This window comes from Gekko japonicus, unplaced genomic scaffold (genome assembly GCF_001447785.1).
Source record: "Gekko japonicus isolate JY-2015 unplaced genomic scaffold, Gekko_japonicus_V1.1 scaffold2829, whole genome shotgun sequence".
NCBI lineage: Eukaryota > Metazoa > Chordata > Lepidosauria > Squamata > Gekkonidae > Gekko > Gekko japonicus.
The window spans coordinates 108,994-126,559 of record NW_015165909.1 but is presented as its reverse complement, the minus strand read 5'-3'; the positions used below and the strand labels follow the sequence as shown (position 1 = coordinate 126,559).

The window sequence follows — 17,566 nt, the reverse complement described above, 5'->3', positions numbered from 1 at the left end:
CAATTTCTATGATTTTTGGCCCAAAAGAAGCTTATGCTTGTTTATTTACATAAAGACTGCCAAAAGATTTCTCTCAACAGTTTTAGAGACCTGTCTGTATAATCAACTACTGGACTGTGACAAACCAGGTCTTGTATATATGTATACAAATACAAAGTTACCTCATGCCTGTTCATCATCTAAGTCCTAAACCTGATACCTACCTGACCATTTCCCCTCAAAAGTAAAATAAAGCAGTTTGTTAGGTTTGAATCACCATCAGCCCCTTGTGTGCCATTATCAGACAAAAGGAGGATTTTAGATGGTCCCTCAGTTCCCTAGGCTGGGGCAGCATATATCTATACATATTTAATGGGCAGAGAAACAAAGAAGGAAACAAGCAGCTCCGCCAAGAAAAAGATAAAGGGAAGCAGGGAATCATTACAGTCCACATTAGTAGAGAAAAGCGGACCACTGAGAAGTTCCCACCACCTCCCAATAATCACACAGCCTTTTGGAAAGTGAGGATAGCAGCATCCCTTGGACAGAGCCAGGCCAGTTAGCTTATAGAGCAGCCATCTGTCCTGTGAAGCCACCTGTAAAGAAAGCAAGGAGCAGGGGCTGCTCTTATCCCAGTCATGTGCCATGTCAAACACCCTATTTTCCAACTTCCCTAGTAATCAGTGTGCTGTGGATCATGTGTACCACATTTCCACTTAGTTACTCTGGGCTACGTTCATCTCTGTTTCAAGGGAGAACTAGTAATGGCCTATTTTCAGCATTTGCTAATAATCACACTATTTTGAACTAACTATAAAACAAATGGCAATTTTATATTTTTGGGATTAATCAAATCTGATGCTTCCTTCCAGAAGTGAGGGCCACATATTTTTATGATCACATCAAGAGATTCTTCTCAGAGCCACACAAATTATGTTACAGTTTTTTTAATGAAACTAGAGAGCTGCTTAAAAACAAACAAACCCCAGAACCTGCACATTTTGCCATCCCCCTCTTCATCCGCATCCCTGGCACCACCCCTCACTGGGTGGGTCTGGCTCAGTATTGGTATAATCACAGCACAGACAAAGCTGGAAAATAACAAATGTGGAAGAGGAAAACAAATCCATTTAGTACAGGGCTCATCTTACCATTCTATGGGTATCCTGAGCCAAGATAAAGGCCATAGAGGTACCCTAAGTTCCATTCAGCCCCCCCCCTCCCATCCCACCCCTTGTGCCCTATGGTTCCCCCAATATCATAACACTACAGTGAAGAACAAGCTCCACCCCTTTCACATACAGGAAGCAGAGGCTACAGGCTGTAGAATTTCAGGCTTCTGTCCATGCCTGTAGAAGCAATAAATTTAGCATGGTGCCCAAAGGCCACTCCTGTTGTCAAGCCGCTATGCTCTGTAAATATAATCAGACAGAAAATTACTCCATGGCATGTTTGTCCAAATAAAACAACCCCCACCTGTGTCTTGATAACATCCGCCAGCCTCTCACCTGTGAAGTGGAGAACCTCTGTCCACTGTTTACAGATATACACCTGGACATCAGTGCCACCCAGGGCCAGATAAGTGCCACTCTGGTCAAATATGAGAGATTTCACCTAAAAAGGAGGAACATGCATTGGAGATACACGCATCTTCAATCATCGACACTCTCAGCCAAGTGCAGCACCCTCTGTCCTAGCCGAGTGGTCACAAAAACTAAGCTACATGTAGCGCTAGCGACTACTAGATAGGGATGGGCACAGACCAGGAAAACCCAGTTTAGTCTGAGGCTCGTGAACCGGGCAGCCCCGAACCAAACCCCTGAGCACAAAACCTGCCCGAACTGAACCTGTTTGTGTGTGGTGTCGGGCTCCGCCCCGGCACACCCGCATCATCCAAAAGTGCAAGCATGTTGGCCCCCTGATGTGCTCGCGCCAATTCTGGGTGGCATCAGGCCCCACCCCTAGCAGCCCACATTACTTGGACGTTACGCGAGCACACTGGTGACGTGGGTGCATGGGGGCAGGACCCAACCCCACCTGGAAGTGGCATGCCGAACACACAAGCCAACAGACAGAGGCAGACCCAGCATGGGTTCTGTAAGGGAAGATCTTGTCTCACCAACCTGTTAGTGTTCTTTGAGGGGGTGAACAAACATGTGGACAATAGATACTGTTTACCTTGACTTCCAGAAAGCTTTTGATAAAGTTCCTCATCAAAGGCTCAAAAGTCATGGGATAAAAGGACAAGTCCTTTTGTGGATCAAAAACTGGCTAATTAATAGGAAACAGAGAGTGAGTATATATGGGCAATTTTCTCAGTGGAGGGTGGTAAGCACTGGGGTACCGCAGGGCTCAGTACCGGGTCCGATGCTTTCTAACTTGTTCATTAATGATTTGGAGTTGGGAGTAAGCAGTGAAGTGGCTAAATTTGCAGATGACACTAAATTGTTCAGGGTGGTGAAAAGCAGGATTGTGAGGCACTCCAAAGGGATCTGTCAAGGATGGGCGAGTGGGCATCAACGTGGCAAATGGGGCTCAATGCGGCCAAGTGCAAAGTGATGCACATTGGGGCCAAAAATCCTAACTATAAATACACATTGATGGGATCCAAGCTGGCAGAGACTGACCAAGAGAGAGATCTTGGAGTAGTAGTAGATAACTCACTGAAAATGTCCAGACAGTGTGCGACTGCAATAAAGAAGGCCAACACTATGCTGGGGATTATTAGAAAGGGAATTGAAAACAACTCAGCCAGTATCATAATGCCCCTGTATAAATTGATGGTGCAACCTCATTTGGAATACTGTGTACAATTCTGGTCACCACACCTCAAAAAGGATATTATAGCATTGGAAAAAGTGCAGAAAAGAGCAACTAGAATGATAAGACGGTTGGAACACTTTCCCTATGAAGAAAACTTAAAGCACTTGGGGGTTTTTAGCTTGGAGAAACAACAACTGAGGGGTGACAAGATCGAGTTTTACAAGATTATGCATAGGATAGAGCAGGTAAAGAAAGAGGTACTTTTCTCCCTTTCTCACAATACAAGAACTCATGGGCACTCAATGAAATTGCTGAGCAGTTGAGTTAGAACGGATAAAAGGAAGTACTTCTTCACCCAAATAGTAATTAACACATGGAATTCACTGCCACAGGAGGGGGTGGCAGCTACAAACACACATGGCTTCAAGAGGGAATTGGATAAATATATGGAGCAGAGGTCCATCCGTGGCTATTAGCCACCAAGTAGAGATAGGAACTCTCAGTCTGGGGCAAGTGATGCTCTGTATTCTTGGTGCTTGGGGGTGGGGTGGGGCAACAGTGGGAGGGTTTCTAGTGTCCTGGCCCCACTGCTGGACCTCCTGATGGCACCTGGTATTTTTGGCCACTGTGTGACAGTGTTGGACTGGATGGGCCACTGGCCTGATCCAACATTGGCTTCTTGAATGTTCTTATGAACCAAGCAAAAAAGCTCAGTGAGTGTTTAGGGGAAGGCGCATTCCCCTCAGCTCACAAACTCCAAACCGGGCAAAGTCCAGCGCATTCCCCTCAGCTCACAAACTCCAAACCGGGCAAAGTCCAGCCCGGACTCTGGCTTGGGTTTGTGCCCATCCCTACTACTACAGGAGTATATAATGGGCATGGCATGGTTTAAAAGCAGGCAGAAGAACCCCACGCCCAAGAAGGGATTCCAGATACTATTAGCAAATTAGAGGGATCAAAAATACAGACACCTGAGGGGGAAAGGAAGGTAACACAAACCTCAAAATTATTGTCCAGCTGCAGTGTCTTGAAGTTCTTCAGTTTGCGCAGATCCCACAGTTTGACAGACGAGTCGTCCGCTGCAGTGGCCAGGTAGTAACCATTCTCAGAGAAGGCAATGCTGGTAATAGGGCCCGAATGCCCTGGGAAGTTTGCCACATTAGTCCGTTCCTGAGAGAAGCAGTCAGCCACAGTGGTTAAGGACGTGATTAAGACATACTATTGTCAGAAGCAGCAGCCTGGCCCTATCCTGTCTTTCAAAAAGATGTAAGCTTTCTGCCCTATGCCTGTCCATACTGCGAACAAAAAAAAATTGTGGAGTTCATGTTCCCTATGACATTTTCTACATGGCATGTGGAATTTCAGTTCATCTTAGCAATGGCACTAGCATTCATGCAGACAATGTGTCTAAAGCTTCCTTTTAATTATGTGCCCCCAAATAAGTTAAAAGTTGATGAAAAAGGCCAAAGAGGGAGGAGCAAATCTTAAGTATCTGAGCAAGGAAGCATGGTCAACTAAAATTAAAAATTAGCTGGAAGCACCTTTAGGTGTAGGTGAACTTACAATTTTTGCCTTTGATGCAGCCACATAAGACTATTTTAACTGTATTCCCAGCCTTTGGTTTAGAGCACGGGTGGCCAAACTGCAGCTCTTTCACACATATTGTGCGGCTCCTGGCAGGGCGGCTGGGGAAGCAGGCCTGCCTAATCTGTCTTCCCTTCCCCAGCCAGAATTCCCCTCCCTGGGTAGGCTTGAGGTGGGGGGGGGGAGCAGAGAAAGAAAGTAACTTTAAATGCATTCTCATAGTCGGGGGCATTTGTCTCTTTAAATCCCTTTTCCAAGCCAAGCCAGCAGACGTGGAGAACACATTTAAAGTTAAACTAGCTTTCTTTCCATTTCTCCCTCCCTCCCTCCATTTATTTGCTTTCTTTCCACCTCTTTCTTTTCAGCTTTCTCTCTCCCTTCCTTCCTCCCCATATATTTGCTTTCTTTTTTTCTCTCTCCTTCTTGCCACCTCTTTCATTCTTTCCATCTTCCTTCCTTCCCCCTCCCCATCTATTTGCTTTCTTTGTTTTTCTCTCTTTCACCTTTCCTCCCTCCCCACCTATTTGCTCTCTATCTTCCTTCCATCCTCTCCTCCATCTATTTGCTTTCTTCGTTTTTCTCTTTCTCTTTCACCTTTCCCCCCTCCCCACCTATTTGCTTGCTTTCCATCTTTTTATTTGTTCTCCCTCCTTCCTTCCCCCGTCCCTCCCCTATCTATTTGCTTTCTTTGTTTCTCTCTCGCACAAACAACTATCATTAGCAAACAAATGAATATCATTACTTGGTTTTACTCCTTTTGTTTTTATTTTTGACAGTCTCATTTAATGTTAATAAAAAGCAAATTTGCATATATTCCAATAAAAACGTGTGTGTACTATTTGTTTATGTCTTGCGGCTCTCAAACATCTGATGTTTATTCTATGTGGCTCTTATGGTAATCAAGTTTGGCCACCCCTGGGTTAGAGAAATATTTTATCTTCCTTACTGTACCTTTCTATAATGAAATATTTTACAACCTCTTACAACAGATGCTCATTATACCGTTCTGGAAAGGAGATTCATTCATAAACTTACATTTTGTACTGTGGGACTGGGAAAAGAAAGCGTGCTACTCATTATGTATTAAACTGTTTTTTATATCATCATTCTAGAACCATTATTTTTTCCAAGCACCCTCTCATGCCTTGTTAATCGGGCTGCTATAGCACAAGTATGGATCCTCTTTGTAGACAGTGATTTGTTTGCAATGGTTTCAAAATTTGCTGTGACAGTCTAAACCACCTGTGCCAGGCATTTAAAGGCAAATGGGACATGTGGGGCGCTTGAGAGTGCCTGGTGGTACATTGAAGAATATTTAATCTTTGTGTTTCTCAAATGGGCTAGGGAGAGGCTGGATCCTATGTCTACTCACAAGACAGCCTTCCTCTGTGAACTATGCATGTTCTGATGGAGGAGGGCTCTGCTATTTGCAAAAGGGATTCACAGGACCCACTGTGATACAGTTAGGTGTGTGAATGTATTTTATGCACTTACACATACGGTTTGTTTCTATATCTTATGGTAGTTTTTACTTACAAGAGATAAAGTTTGACTCTACTGCATTAATAAAGTCTTCTTTGGTACCTCTGCTTGAGGGGTTTACCTTTCACCTCATCATTTCCCCCCCCCCCCCCCACAATCGAATGGTCAAAACCAAACAGTGTTCCAATTTTTTTCATAGCACATCAGAGGCTTCTGACTGACCAGACATAACATGACTGTACCCAGCTACCCCAATGTACTGCACTGAGCACCAAAAAATGCATATTGAGCCTCCAGATTTCAGTTGCATTGCACCGAGATGAACTCTGGGCCGACTCCCAAACTATATGCACGTTACTGCACCAGGAGCCCTTGAGAGACTTAATAAAACTAAACTTAAACAGATGTCTTGCTTTGAAGAAAAGTTCTAGTAAAGCATCCAGAGGACGCTACCTAATACCGTGTTTCCCCGAAAATAAGACACTGTCTTATATTTATTTTTTCTCAAGAAGACACAATAGGGCTTATACCACAAATGCATAGAAATCCTGCTAGGGCTTATTTTGAGGGTAGGTCTTATTTTTGGGGAAACAGGGTAGTTGGGTGCCACCGCTCCAGAAGGTTCCAGGGCAGCATTTCCTGTGGGCATGTAAACTAACCCACACGCAATCTCTCACTCAGTGGTCTTCAGATGGGAGCATAGCAATAGTAGCACAGCTCAGCATTTATAGAGCATCTGCATATTCAAAAGTTCTCAACACACGGTCTCGGTGTTCCTTATGGCAACTTTTTATAGTATGCAAATTTAAATATGCAAGCGTATATCTTACCTTCAAGTCCCAAATCTTGATCTGAGAGTCCATAGTCCCTGTTCCAAAAATAAGCCCATCAGGATGGAACTGAGCACAGGTGAGAGCTGCAGAGAGAAAAGAAAACGATCATCACGGAAGTCACCAGGATCCAGGCATTCAAGAAGATGGTGAAGCCTTCATCCAGCCTTCTGGGTGAGACACAGTTTGGTGTAGTGGTTAAGAGCGCAGACTCTAATCTGGGAGAACCAGGTTTGATTCCCCATGCCTCCACATGCAGCTGCTGGTGTGACCTTGGGTCAGTCACAAGTTATTTCGGAGCTGTTCTCTCAACAGCAGTTTCTGTCAAGAGCTCTCTCAGCCCCACCGACCTCACAGGGTGTCTGTTGTGGGGAGGGGGAGGGAAAGGAGATTGTAAGATGCATCTGGGTAGTGAAGGGCGGGGGATAAATCCAGTCTCCTCCTCCTCCTCCTCCTCCTCTTGCTCCCATGAATCATACCCAACTAAGGAGGCTCTGCACTCCCCCAGTCATGTCCCACAGAAGCTACAAGGGTTAGAGGCAAAATGCAGAGTCCTTACCACAGCCAGAAGTTTCATCTGTGACCTTGGTGAGGACACGGCCAGTCTGGATGTCAGAGAAGGCCCAATACTGAGAAAGAGAAAAGGCTGCATTTGTGTAGGGTAAAGAAGCGTTCACTGTCATTTTGCAAGTGCCGGATCATGACAGTTTTACCAATCTAGGAATGCACCTCTCTGGTCCTCATCTCACCTGGTCATCAGAGGAGCTCAGCAGATAGTCACCTGTGGCATGGAGACTCAGCCCTGTCACAGCACTCTCATGGGCACGCACAACTTGCACACATGACGCACTGGGGACTGACCAGATCCGGATAGTGGCATCTGGAGAAGCCGAGAACACGAGCTCCTGGAGGAGAAAAAAAAGAAAGCACCTTGATAATAAGATGAAAGCAACTGGGCTTAATTAGAAACCGGGGGGGGGGGGGAGCTGTGTCCCTTAGGGTCTGCTTAAAAGACAGCCCATCTTGTTACAGATTAACACAGAATGATCAAAGAATTGCTTCAAGCAGGCGTGAAGGTCCGTGACATAATTTCAAAGAAAAAAACTGTGGTTGCAGGCTTCAGTCCTTACATGGGATGGGTGAAACACGACACTAGTGACCTTCTTGGTGTGACCCTTGAGAGTTGCCAGGATCTGCTCCGAGCTCTTGTCAAACACAACAACATTTTTATCCGCCCCTCCTAGAACATAAAAGAGAAAACTGAGAAACGAAACTGGCTCAGTACTCAGTAAAGAGACCAGAGTGGGGGGGGGGGAACCAGCCATACATTCCTTCAGCACTTGCTGTCTCGGGAAGTATGCTGGCTGAGTACTACCCACAGCCATATAAATGGAACCAGCACTCTTCAAAGCCAGCAGCAATATCCCAAACTATTATCCTTTTCAATTCAAGCAAGGAACAGAGATGCCTCCAGGGCTCCTGCTATCCAGACATTGATACACTCAGGAAAGAAGCTGACGTATAAAAGTCATAACATACCTGTGAGGATCCTGTTGGTGTCGGAAGGACACAGGTCGAGAGCCAGGATGCCTGGGATGCTGGCACTGTGCAGTCCCTATTCAAAAGCAACAGTGTTGAGATTAAGATTCCAGGCAAAAAGAGGGGAAAGCCTCAACTGCTTTGTCTCATCAACTGCCAGGCAACATAAGAAGAAGCATTTCCGGGCTTTTGGCTTTGCGCCACATTTTTTGTAATCAGTTGTTCCCCTCAACAGGATATGTTCTCATTTTGATTTGATAAGAATCGGCGGGGGATGTCCTCCCAGAGGCTCAGCTCCATGCTTGCATCATCAGTGACAAAAGCAAGAAGGGGATCCTGGCAATGCTCCCTCTAAGCTGTGGGGCCTTGTGAGCTCCTGGCATTAAAGTTGTGAGCGAGTGATTTGGCCATGGCATAAATTAGTTTGCTCTGGAGCCCTCCTTCCTGAGCTAAGGCAAAAATGGGCGAGCTGGAGGCTAAGAAACTGTCAGCTAGCTCGGACTAACTCGGCTTAGAGGGAACACTGGATCCTGGTATCCTTAGCAAGGAAAACAGACTGATTTCCTTGAATAGGAGTACAAGAGAAGCAAGCTTGGGATTACTCCCAGAACAGGAGAATCAATCAGGTAGACAAGAAGAGCAAATCCCAGCTATGAGATACTAAGCTGATTTGGCCTCGGTAATAAGTGCAGCACAACACCACTGGTGTACGGGGGCTTGGAAGATGAACATCATACTCATGCAGAGACACAGAATGCCTAAGTCAAAGAAGAAGAAGAAGAGGAGATTGGATTTATACCCCGCCCTTCACTTGGAGTCTCAGAGCGGCTTACAAACTCCTTTCCCTTCCCCTCCCCACCACAGAGATCCTGTGGGGTGGGTGGGGCTGAGAGAACTCTGACACAAAGGGCTCTTTTTCAAAGGACAGCTGTGCCAGAGCTTGTGGCTGACCCAAGGTCACATCAGCAGGTGCAGGTGGAGGAGTGGGGAATCAAACCCGGTTCTCCCAGATTAGAGTCCGCACACTTAACCACTACACCAAACTGGCTCAAAAGCTCAGAACCTGGTTCACTCCAGGCTAGATTGCTCCCAGGCTTGGGTAAAGCTTACAGCATTGGTTAACTGATGGCAGAATCGTTAAGGTGGGTTAAAATGGACTGCAGGGAGGAAGCCCAAGTACTTGGCTGCAACAGGCACCCAGTAAAAGTTAGAAAGCCTGTGGCCTACAGCATCTGACTCCTCAAGGCAACTTTCCCCATGAACCAGGAGCACAGTACTCACCACATGTGAAGCCACCTGCCGGTACTTGCTTAGTTCTTCAGGCTTCACCAGTTCCTCCGGCACAGTCTTTCCTCTCTGGCAAAACAAACATGGAAATCATTCTCCTGGAACAGGGATGTCCTGCCAGCCTATCCAGGAAGCAGCAACTCCTTTCTATACACTCAGCAGAACCACTTGTGGCCCCTCCTTCCAGTAAAACTTACCTTTTTACGCTCCGTGGTCAGAACTGTGGCTTTGTCTTGAAGCTGCAAGATAAAAGATTATTAGGAAGAACTGTGCTCAAGCATGGCATATTACAGCATCAAATGATACGGGACAATCAGATACGGCTATATTCTAGAAAGGAAAACACAATAGTCTGGAGCGCAGTCAGCATAACAACAATAGCGAGAGCAAAGAGAGATGGAAAATCCTGAGTCAAGCTTGTCTCTTACCTTCTGGATAATCTCTGGGGTCATTCCTGCCAGTTCTCCCAAGTCCATTGGCTCAACAGCACCCTGCAAAAAGAAAAGAAAGCACTTGTGAATCCAGAGGAAGGAGACAGAGCATGAACACAGGAGTCAGAGAGACAGACAGACAGACGTGTGGAACTTACCACAGCATTGGGCTGCAAAGAAGGTGCAGCCTGGGGGACAATGAGACCAGCCTGTGGCTTCAGAGTTGCCAGAGCTGCACAGAAGTAAAAAAAAAAAAAAGACAGTTTAGCAGGTTAAACAATGATTGACATGAAGGACTAACACAGGAACTATCCCTCTAGACCAGGCACCACTAAGGGCTGAACGACCATCTCTGTGTCTCACCTTCTCTCGCAGCAGTGACCTCTTTGGTGAGACGGGCAATGACACGGCAGGCAGCATCATGCTGGTACAGAGCATGAGAGAGTTCCTGGCGTGTGGTCTGCAACTGCTGCCGCAGTGTGAAACTATGCAGCATGACAGCATCCTGAAGAACGTAAATAGGGTTATTTGGGGGGGGGGGGGGTTATGTTGCAGTGACAGCTGGCAGTTTATCTGATGTCTCACCCTAACCCTGCACTCTACTGGTTTTGCCAAGGATGAAACCACTCCTGGCTTAGAAATCTCCTTCCTCCTTGCCCAAACATTATAACACAGCAATGTCTTGCTTTCTTTCACTCTAAACAGGGTGGTAACCTCAGCATAACTGCCCAAGTCACACAGAAAGAGGTCTCCTTCTGCTGGAAAGTGGAGAGACCATTCTCAGTTCTATCACATCAGTGAACAGATGAGGAATTCTTTCTACAATGCAACAGTAAGAAATAGATACTTACCCATTCATCTTGAAGTGCCTTCAGAATTGCTGGGATGCTAGTAGCAGAGGGTGGCTTTGGTCGAATTGGGTGGGCAACTGTGAATGACATGATCAAGTAAGCATTGACTGTAGAAGTAACCAAACAAAGCCTGAGTGTCCAGTGGCACCCTATGGTCTCTACTCTAACTAGCCCTTCCTGGCAACTAACCCCCTACCCCAAACCCTCTCCACCTTGAGGAAATCTCTTTCGGTGTATCAGGGAAAGTGTGCCTTGCGCACAAAAGCCGATACCCAGAATTAAACTCTGTTGGTCTTAAAGGTGGCACCTGGGCTCAAACCTGGTTCTTTTGCTTCAGCCCAACACAGCCACCCACCTGGAGAAATAACCATCACTGTCCCCTCTGCCACTTTTAATACCAAGGATGGCTAAACCAGCTGTTCATAAATGGCATGGGCCTTGCAAGCAGTTCAGCTGCAGCTTCCACTGTCATTCCAGAACAACATACTTGCCCTTTGGCTCTCTCCTCATCCCAGCCATACACTAGGATGTCAAGCAGCCATGTGGAAGGGTTAACTGCAAGACCTGGAGGCAAGGAGGCACATATGGATGAAGGAAGAGAGGGAATGAAGTGGAAGCATTGATCATCTCATGATGATCCATTCGTGACCAATGCTCCCTCTAAGCTGTGGAGTCTTGTGAGCAAAAAGTCTGCTATGTGAGGTACAGGCATTAAAGTTGTGAGCGAGCGATTTGGCTACTGCATAAGTTAGTTTGCTCTGGAGCCATCCTTCTTGAGCTAAGACAAACGTGTGTGAGCCAGAGGCTAAAAAACTGTGAGCTAGCTCACACTAACTCAGCTTAGAGGGTACACTGCTCCTGACCTTCTGCACTGTTGAGGCCATACACTTCCTAGGGAACTGTTTCTACCATTCACATACAACACCCTTGTATCAATCAGATTTCAAGAATTCAAAGAATGAGAAGATCAAAACATTCCCCCCAAAGTATCACAAAAGAGGGAAATGTGAGAAACTTGGCTGCAGGCCTCCTCACCTTTAATGTCTATGAGCTGCTCTTCAGACAATGGCTGGTTGTTCACTGGGTCAGTTCCATTCTCTGCAATATACTTTTCAATCAGTCTTCGCTCATAGACATGGTTCGAGACTGGAGACACACAGGGATGCTCAGGCACCTCATTAGAAACTACAAAAAGAAGAAGGCACAAAAAAGGTAAATGCCCATGCAGAAAATTAGACTGGGGGGGGGGGAGCTCTCGTGAAATATGTTCTCTTTTAATACTAACAGTGAAATCCTTTCCAAGGCAAGATTTAAACTTTTAAATTCATTTATTTGCTTAAAAGATTTATATCTCCACTCTCCAAAATCTGCCCTAGGAGGATTTTATTGTCCTCTACCCTTTCAAAATGCTTTCCAATAGCTATACAAGACAATCTACAGTATTAGGTAATTACAGTTCTTATATTCTACAAAAATATACAATTCTGAATACCCCTTGCCTGTGTCAGATGCCTCCATCTGCTGACGTATCTAAAGGAAAGTAGTCTGTGTTTGGAAATGCACACAACAGTACAAGAACCAAGCGAACATAGGAGAGAATAGAGAAGCGTGCTATATCCATGCAAACCTTCAGTCCTTTGACTGTTAAGGTTAGACCCACAAGAGCTGCTCCACCAACAAAATGGCAATTGAGCTAATGGACAGGGAAGAGACTGTTTGCCATTTCCCCAAAATCACCTTCACTCCCTATCCTCTTCAAGAGGGCCCCCGACCCCCAGAAGGAAAATGTCAAAGGACTCAGTGGCCACCAGCAGGAAGTAGAAGTCAGAAAGTCCCACTCCATTTGTGGTACTTTGTATCCAATGCTGAGAATGAAAGTTTAGAGTGGGGAAACACTAATGTTTCATAAACGGATTTTGATTTAGAAAAAGACATTTAAGATGGTAGTATCTGCCAAGGATATATAATTTATTGCTTATATGACAAGATGGGAGTACCAGGCCACCTCACATGTCTCTTGAGAAACCTATATAAGGGTCAAGATGCAACAGTTAGAACCGGATATGGAACAACTGATTTAGCATAGGAAAAGGAGTACAACAAGGATGTATATTGTCACCTTGCTTATTTAATGTATATGCAGAGTACATCATACGAGATGCCGGCCTGGATGAATCACAAGCGGGAATTAAAATTGCCAGGAAAAACATCAAAAACCTCAGATATGCAAACGATACCACCCTAATTGCAGAAAGTGAAGAGGACCTAAAGAGCCTCTTGCTCAGGGTAAAGGAGAAGAGTGCAAAAGTTGGCTTGAAACTCAACATCCAAAAAACTAAGATCATGGCATCCGGCCCCATCACTCCTTGGCAAATAGAAGGGGAAGTCATGGAAGCAGTGACAGAATTCACGTTTTTGGAATCCAAGATCACTGCAGATGGTGACTGCAGCCATGAAATTAAAAGACACCTGCTCCTTGGGAGGAAAGCGATGGCAAACCTAGACAGCATAATAATAAGAGATATCAACCTGCCAACAAAAGTCCGTATGGTCAAAGCAATGGTATTCTTACCAGTAGTCATGTATGGCTGCGAGAGTCGGACCATAAGGGAGGCCGAGCGCCAAAGAATAGATTCTTTTGAATTATGGTGCTGGAGAAGACTCTTGAGAGTCCCTGTCAGGTTCCCAGTCAAATAACTCTCCACACACACTTTGGCAGTGAATACTTTATTTAGAGACTAGGGACCAAAGTTCGTTGTGGATGAAGACAACGGGCCCTAGAAAGGTAGAGCGGTTGGGTGGGTGGTAGATAGATAGATGGACGGAGGGGTTGGGAGAGAGAGGGAGGGAGGGAGGGAGGGAGGAAGAAGGGTGGGGGGGGGAGACAGTCAGAAAGACAGACAGGCAGAGATGGAGGGAGGATTGAAAGAGTCAAAGCAATGAGGAGGAAGAATGAGAGAGGGAAAAAATGGAAGGGAGATAGGGAGAGTGGAGAAGGGGGGGTAGTGGAGAAAACGGACCCGCAGTGGCTGGCTCAGCACCGCCGCCACCACTCACCTGCTCCCCCCGGCGGCCGGAAGAAGCAGCGCGGTGGGGCCTGTTGCTGCCCTCTCTCCTCACGGTGAAGCAGGCCAGGCTGCCCCGAGGCCTAGAAAGGCCAGGGGCAGCTGCAACCGATTTACCCGCAGGACTGCTGGAGGCGGTGGCTGGCGATGTGGGAGCACGGCTTGGCAGGAACGGAGTTGGTGGCGGGCCCTGTGTGGGTGCTGGCCGGGGCCATGCCGGTGGTGTTTGCGGGGCCAGCCGGGCCCCGGGGACGGACATCGGTGCTGAAGGCTGGGGGGGGGATCGACAAAAATGGGGTGAGGGAAATGGCGACTCTGTGGTGCTTCTCCGGCTGGGCTGCTGAAGCGGCCCAGCCAGAGAAGCCCCGGGGAGACATTTAAATGTCTCCCCGCGGCCTCTAGAGTGCTTCCCAGCTCCCTGCAGACGGTCCTGTCCTATCCGAGGACCAGAGCAGAGTGAGCCGAAGACGCTGGCTGGGGCTGACGTGGGCGAGACTCCGCAAAGCAGCCAGCCAACCCAGCCAGCATCTTCTGAAAGGAGATCAAATCAGTCAATCCTAAAAGAAATCAACCCTGTCTGTTCTCTGGAAGGCCAGATACTGAAGCTGAAGCTCAAAGACTTTGGCCACCAATTGAGAAGGGAGCACTCACTGGAGAAGAAGACCCTGATGCTGGGAAAGATTGAAGGTCAAAGAAGACGGGGACGGCAAAGGATGAGATGGTTGGACAGTGCTATTGATGCAACGGACATGAAATTAAGGAGCACGACGGAAGACAGGAGGGCCTGGCGTGATGTGGTCCATAGGGTTGCGAAGTTGGACTCGACTATGCGACTGAACAACAAACAACAATATGTATTTCACATGACTCATTTTGTTCACAGTTATGATGACACTTTGCGTGCAATGACAATGTACTACTGAAGAGTTTGAGGTTATACAGAATGATTCAATATCCCAATTTATTGATAGGGCTTACTATTGTTATCTCGGTTAAACTAGAAACAGACACTATTTTTTTTCCAAATTAACATTTAGTAGTATTGTCCTAGTAAGAGGCTGTGCATGTGATGAGATAAACTTTTTAAAGCCTGAAGTCTTGAAGAGGCATGTCATATATACAAATCACACCCATGGGTAATTCTTGATGCCTTAAGATACAGAATTCCAGGAACACCCACATAACCATCAGTTTACAGTATACATGGCACAGGATTAGGACACCACAAGGCTTAAGTTCTGTCTAGTAGCTTCAGTTGTGAAACTGAGCACACTAGAACATTTTAGTGCTGTTTTGATTATCTGTTGGTAAAAATGCAAAGTTCGGGCAACAGAACTTTGGGACTCAAGACTCACTGAAAAATAAATGCTGCACTACCAAGAGTATTTATGAAGTGTCGCTGGCATATATGTTTCTTGAAATGTTCTATTTCAAAATGGAGACATACATTTAAGGATTTTTGCTGTTACAAATTACCCTAGCATGTCTCTTTCATAGCTATGATGTAAAAGTAAACTAGAGTCAAACTGATAAATTGACTTAAATGGCTGATCAAAGTTTGATGCAAACAGAAAAGCCTATATAGGATTCTTAGCTCATTCAATATTTAATCTCAGTTACAAAATAACTAACAGTGTCATCTTAAACAGTTACCCCTTAAGTCCACTAAAGGTGATTGCATTGTGAATGAATCAAATAACAGCTGGTTTCACACCTTAACATACCTCTACTTTACCTTTCAACAACAGAAACAGCTAAAGAGCTACTCTGGCTGCGGTCACACGGAGCATTAGCCACGCTACAGAGACAGAAGATAGGCAGATTTTCCAGGCGAGATCACAGCGCCACATCTGGGAAGCGTAGAGCTCCGGTGGTGAACCCGAGGCATCCCGCAGAAGATGCAGGGTAAAAAACTAGTACCTCCGAGGTACTAGTTTCCGGAAACCGTGGGGCAAGGGCGGGCACCTGATCGCGTTTCCAGTGGTAGTCCGTGGCATCCAGCACCCGCCCATGTCCCCTCGCTAAAAGCTTCCCCCCCCCAAGTCTCCACGGGATGCGCACAAGCACCCAATGGCGCATGCGCACACTTCGTTTAAAAACAAACAACACAGCCCCCTCCTCTTTTCCGAACTCTCTGCACCGGGGGGCAGGTGGAGGGGGGCGGGGGGGGGGGGTGGCGGGAGGGCAGTCCGGTTGAAGCTCCTCCTGGAGGGGACCGGACGGAGGACACAGTTTGCATTCCTCTGCAGCCCTGGAAGGGGTTAAACCCGCAGAGGCCGCTTCTTTGCCCGCCACAGGAATGTCCTGTGATCAGCACCTCCCCCCTAACCAGGGGACCTCATCGGGCAGCCGTGCATTATTTTGCTCCGGGGGCAAACAGCCACACTTCCCCCTGCATTTTCCTGCCCGTGTGACCGTAGCCTCTGAAGATTTTACCAAATACTGTTAACAAATTCCAGGGATGGTAACAGTGTCTTTTAGAGCACAAACAAAGCTTTGTGGCACCTTTCTTAGTACAGTTCTATCCTGATCTTCTACTAGGTACTCAGGGAAGTGAACAAATTGACAAGAAAACAAGCCTTAGGAGACTAACAGTGGTTGTGGGCTAGCCAACACAAACTTATAGCTTAACAGTGTTTAAAGAGCCACAAGATTGCTTTTTGCTTTAGCCACATGATGCAAAACAGTATACACAGCTTTAAAATATTACAAGGTGAGTAACTACGATAAGTTTTTACAATCAACTATAATTGTAAATACTTAATTGATACAGCAGTTTAGTAATGGAATCAGCTACTGAATCTCTGTCCATGGTAAAGAACTTAAAACAAAGAATTGCCTAAGAACTCTTTGCACATCCGCTATCCTACCAAGCAGAAGCTGATATAAATGGCTTGGGTACTCCCATCTCAAATCAGGTTCACCAGCTGCTTTTTGTTGTCAGAAATGAAGGGCAAATCAGTCTAGAATGGTGATCCAGCTCAGTAACAGTAAAAGGTAAAGGTTCCCCTGCTCGAAAGCCAGTCGAATCCGACTCTACGGTTGCGGTGCTCATCTCCGTTTCAAAGCTGAAGAGCCAGCACTGTCCGAAGACGTTTCTGTGGTCATATGGCTGGCATGACTAAACACCAATGCGCATGGAACGCTGTTACTAAAAATAACTGTAACAGACAGCCCACACAAAAAAGGGCAGTTTAATTTTTTATCACTACTGCTACATTTGTATTCTATCTTTCTCCCATCATGAAAGAACTCCATCGAACATATTTAGAAGGAGAAGAGACTGGATTTATACCCCGCCCTTCACGCGGCTTACAAACGCCTTTCCCTTCCGCACAACAGACACCCTGTGAGGTAGGTGGGGCAGCTCTGAGAGAACTTGTGACTGACCCAAGGTCCCACCAGCAGGTGCAAGTGGAGGAGTGGGGAATCAAACCCGGCTCTCCCAGATTAGAGTCCACTACGCACTTCACCACTGCACCCAACTGGCTCTTTGTTCCCCGAGGGGCGTCTCGTCCAGCCACTGACCAGATGTTGTCGCGAGGGGGACGCACCGTGTGCTCTTAGGCCATAAACCGCCCCCAGCTCCCCAGCAACAGCCAGTTCTTCACCCCCAACCCGACCGGGTACTCCAGGTGAGGGACTGCGTGGCTGTGCGAGCACAACTGGACGCACTCACGTACGTACGTGTTGCACACATGCAGGAAACCAAAGGGCCGGAGCCCGAGGCTGACTTCTCCCCCCCACCCCACCCC

General features: G+C 46.6%; 2 protein-coding genes across 2 annotated transcripts in view; one reads left to right on the top strand and one right to left on the bottom strand.

The window, feature by feature from the left end:
- Positions 1-863: 863 nt before the first annotated feature.
- Positions 864-14,026, bottom strand: PRPF19 (pre-mRNA processing factor 19). Its single transcript, XM_015411385.1, has 17 exons — positions 13,929-14,026; positions 13,767-13,894; positions 11,782-11,931; positions 10,747-10,823; positions 10,259-10,400; positions 10,054-10,127; positions 9,893-9,955; positions 9,662-9,703; positions 9,459-9,533; positions 8,178-8,253; positions 7,769-7,878; positions 7,388-7,543; positions 7,198-7,267; positions 6,639-6,724; positions 3,742-3,912; positions 1,488-1,593; positions 864-1,391 (listed from the first exon to the last, which is right to left on the bottom strand). The coding sequence occupies exons 1-17, from the start codon at positions 14,024-14,026 to the stop codon at positions 1,294-1,296; spliced, it is 1,722 nt and encodes a 573-aa protein (XP_015266871.1). The 3' UTR covers positions 864-1,293.
- TMEM109 (transmembrane protein 109) overlaps positions 14,025-17,566 on the top strand; it is a 24,029-nt gene continuing 20,487 nt past the window's right edge. Inside the window, exons 1-2 of the mRNA XM_015411384.1 lie at positions 14,025-14,108; positions 17,379-17,446. Of these exons, the coding sequence (XP_015266870.1) occupies positions 14,025-14,108; positions 17,379-17,446 (152 nt within the window). The remainder of the gene's footprint in view (positions 14,109-17,378; positions 17,447-17,566) is intronic.

Coding starts and splice junctions, on each gene's coding strand:
- PRPF19 (XM_015411385.1), bottom strand. CDS start 14,026: ATGGCCCCGGCCAGCACCCACACAGGGCCCGCCACCAACTCCGTTCCT. Junction 9,956..10,053: donor CTTTGCAGCCCAATGCTGTG/GTAAGTTCCACA, acceptor TTCTTTTTGCAG/GGTGCTGTTGAGCCAATGGA. Junction 3,913..6,638: donor TCAAGATTTGGGACTTGAAG/GTAAGATATACG, acceptor TGCTTCTCTCAG/GAACGGACTAATGTGGCAAA.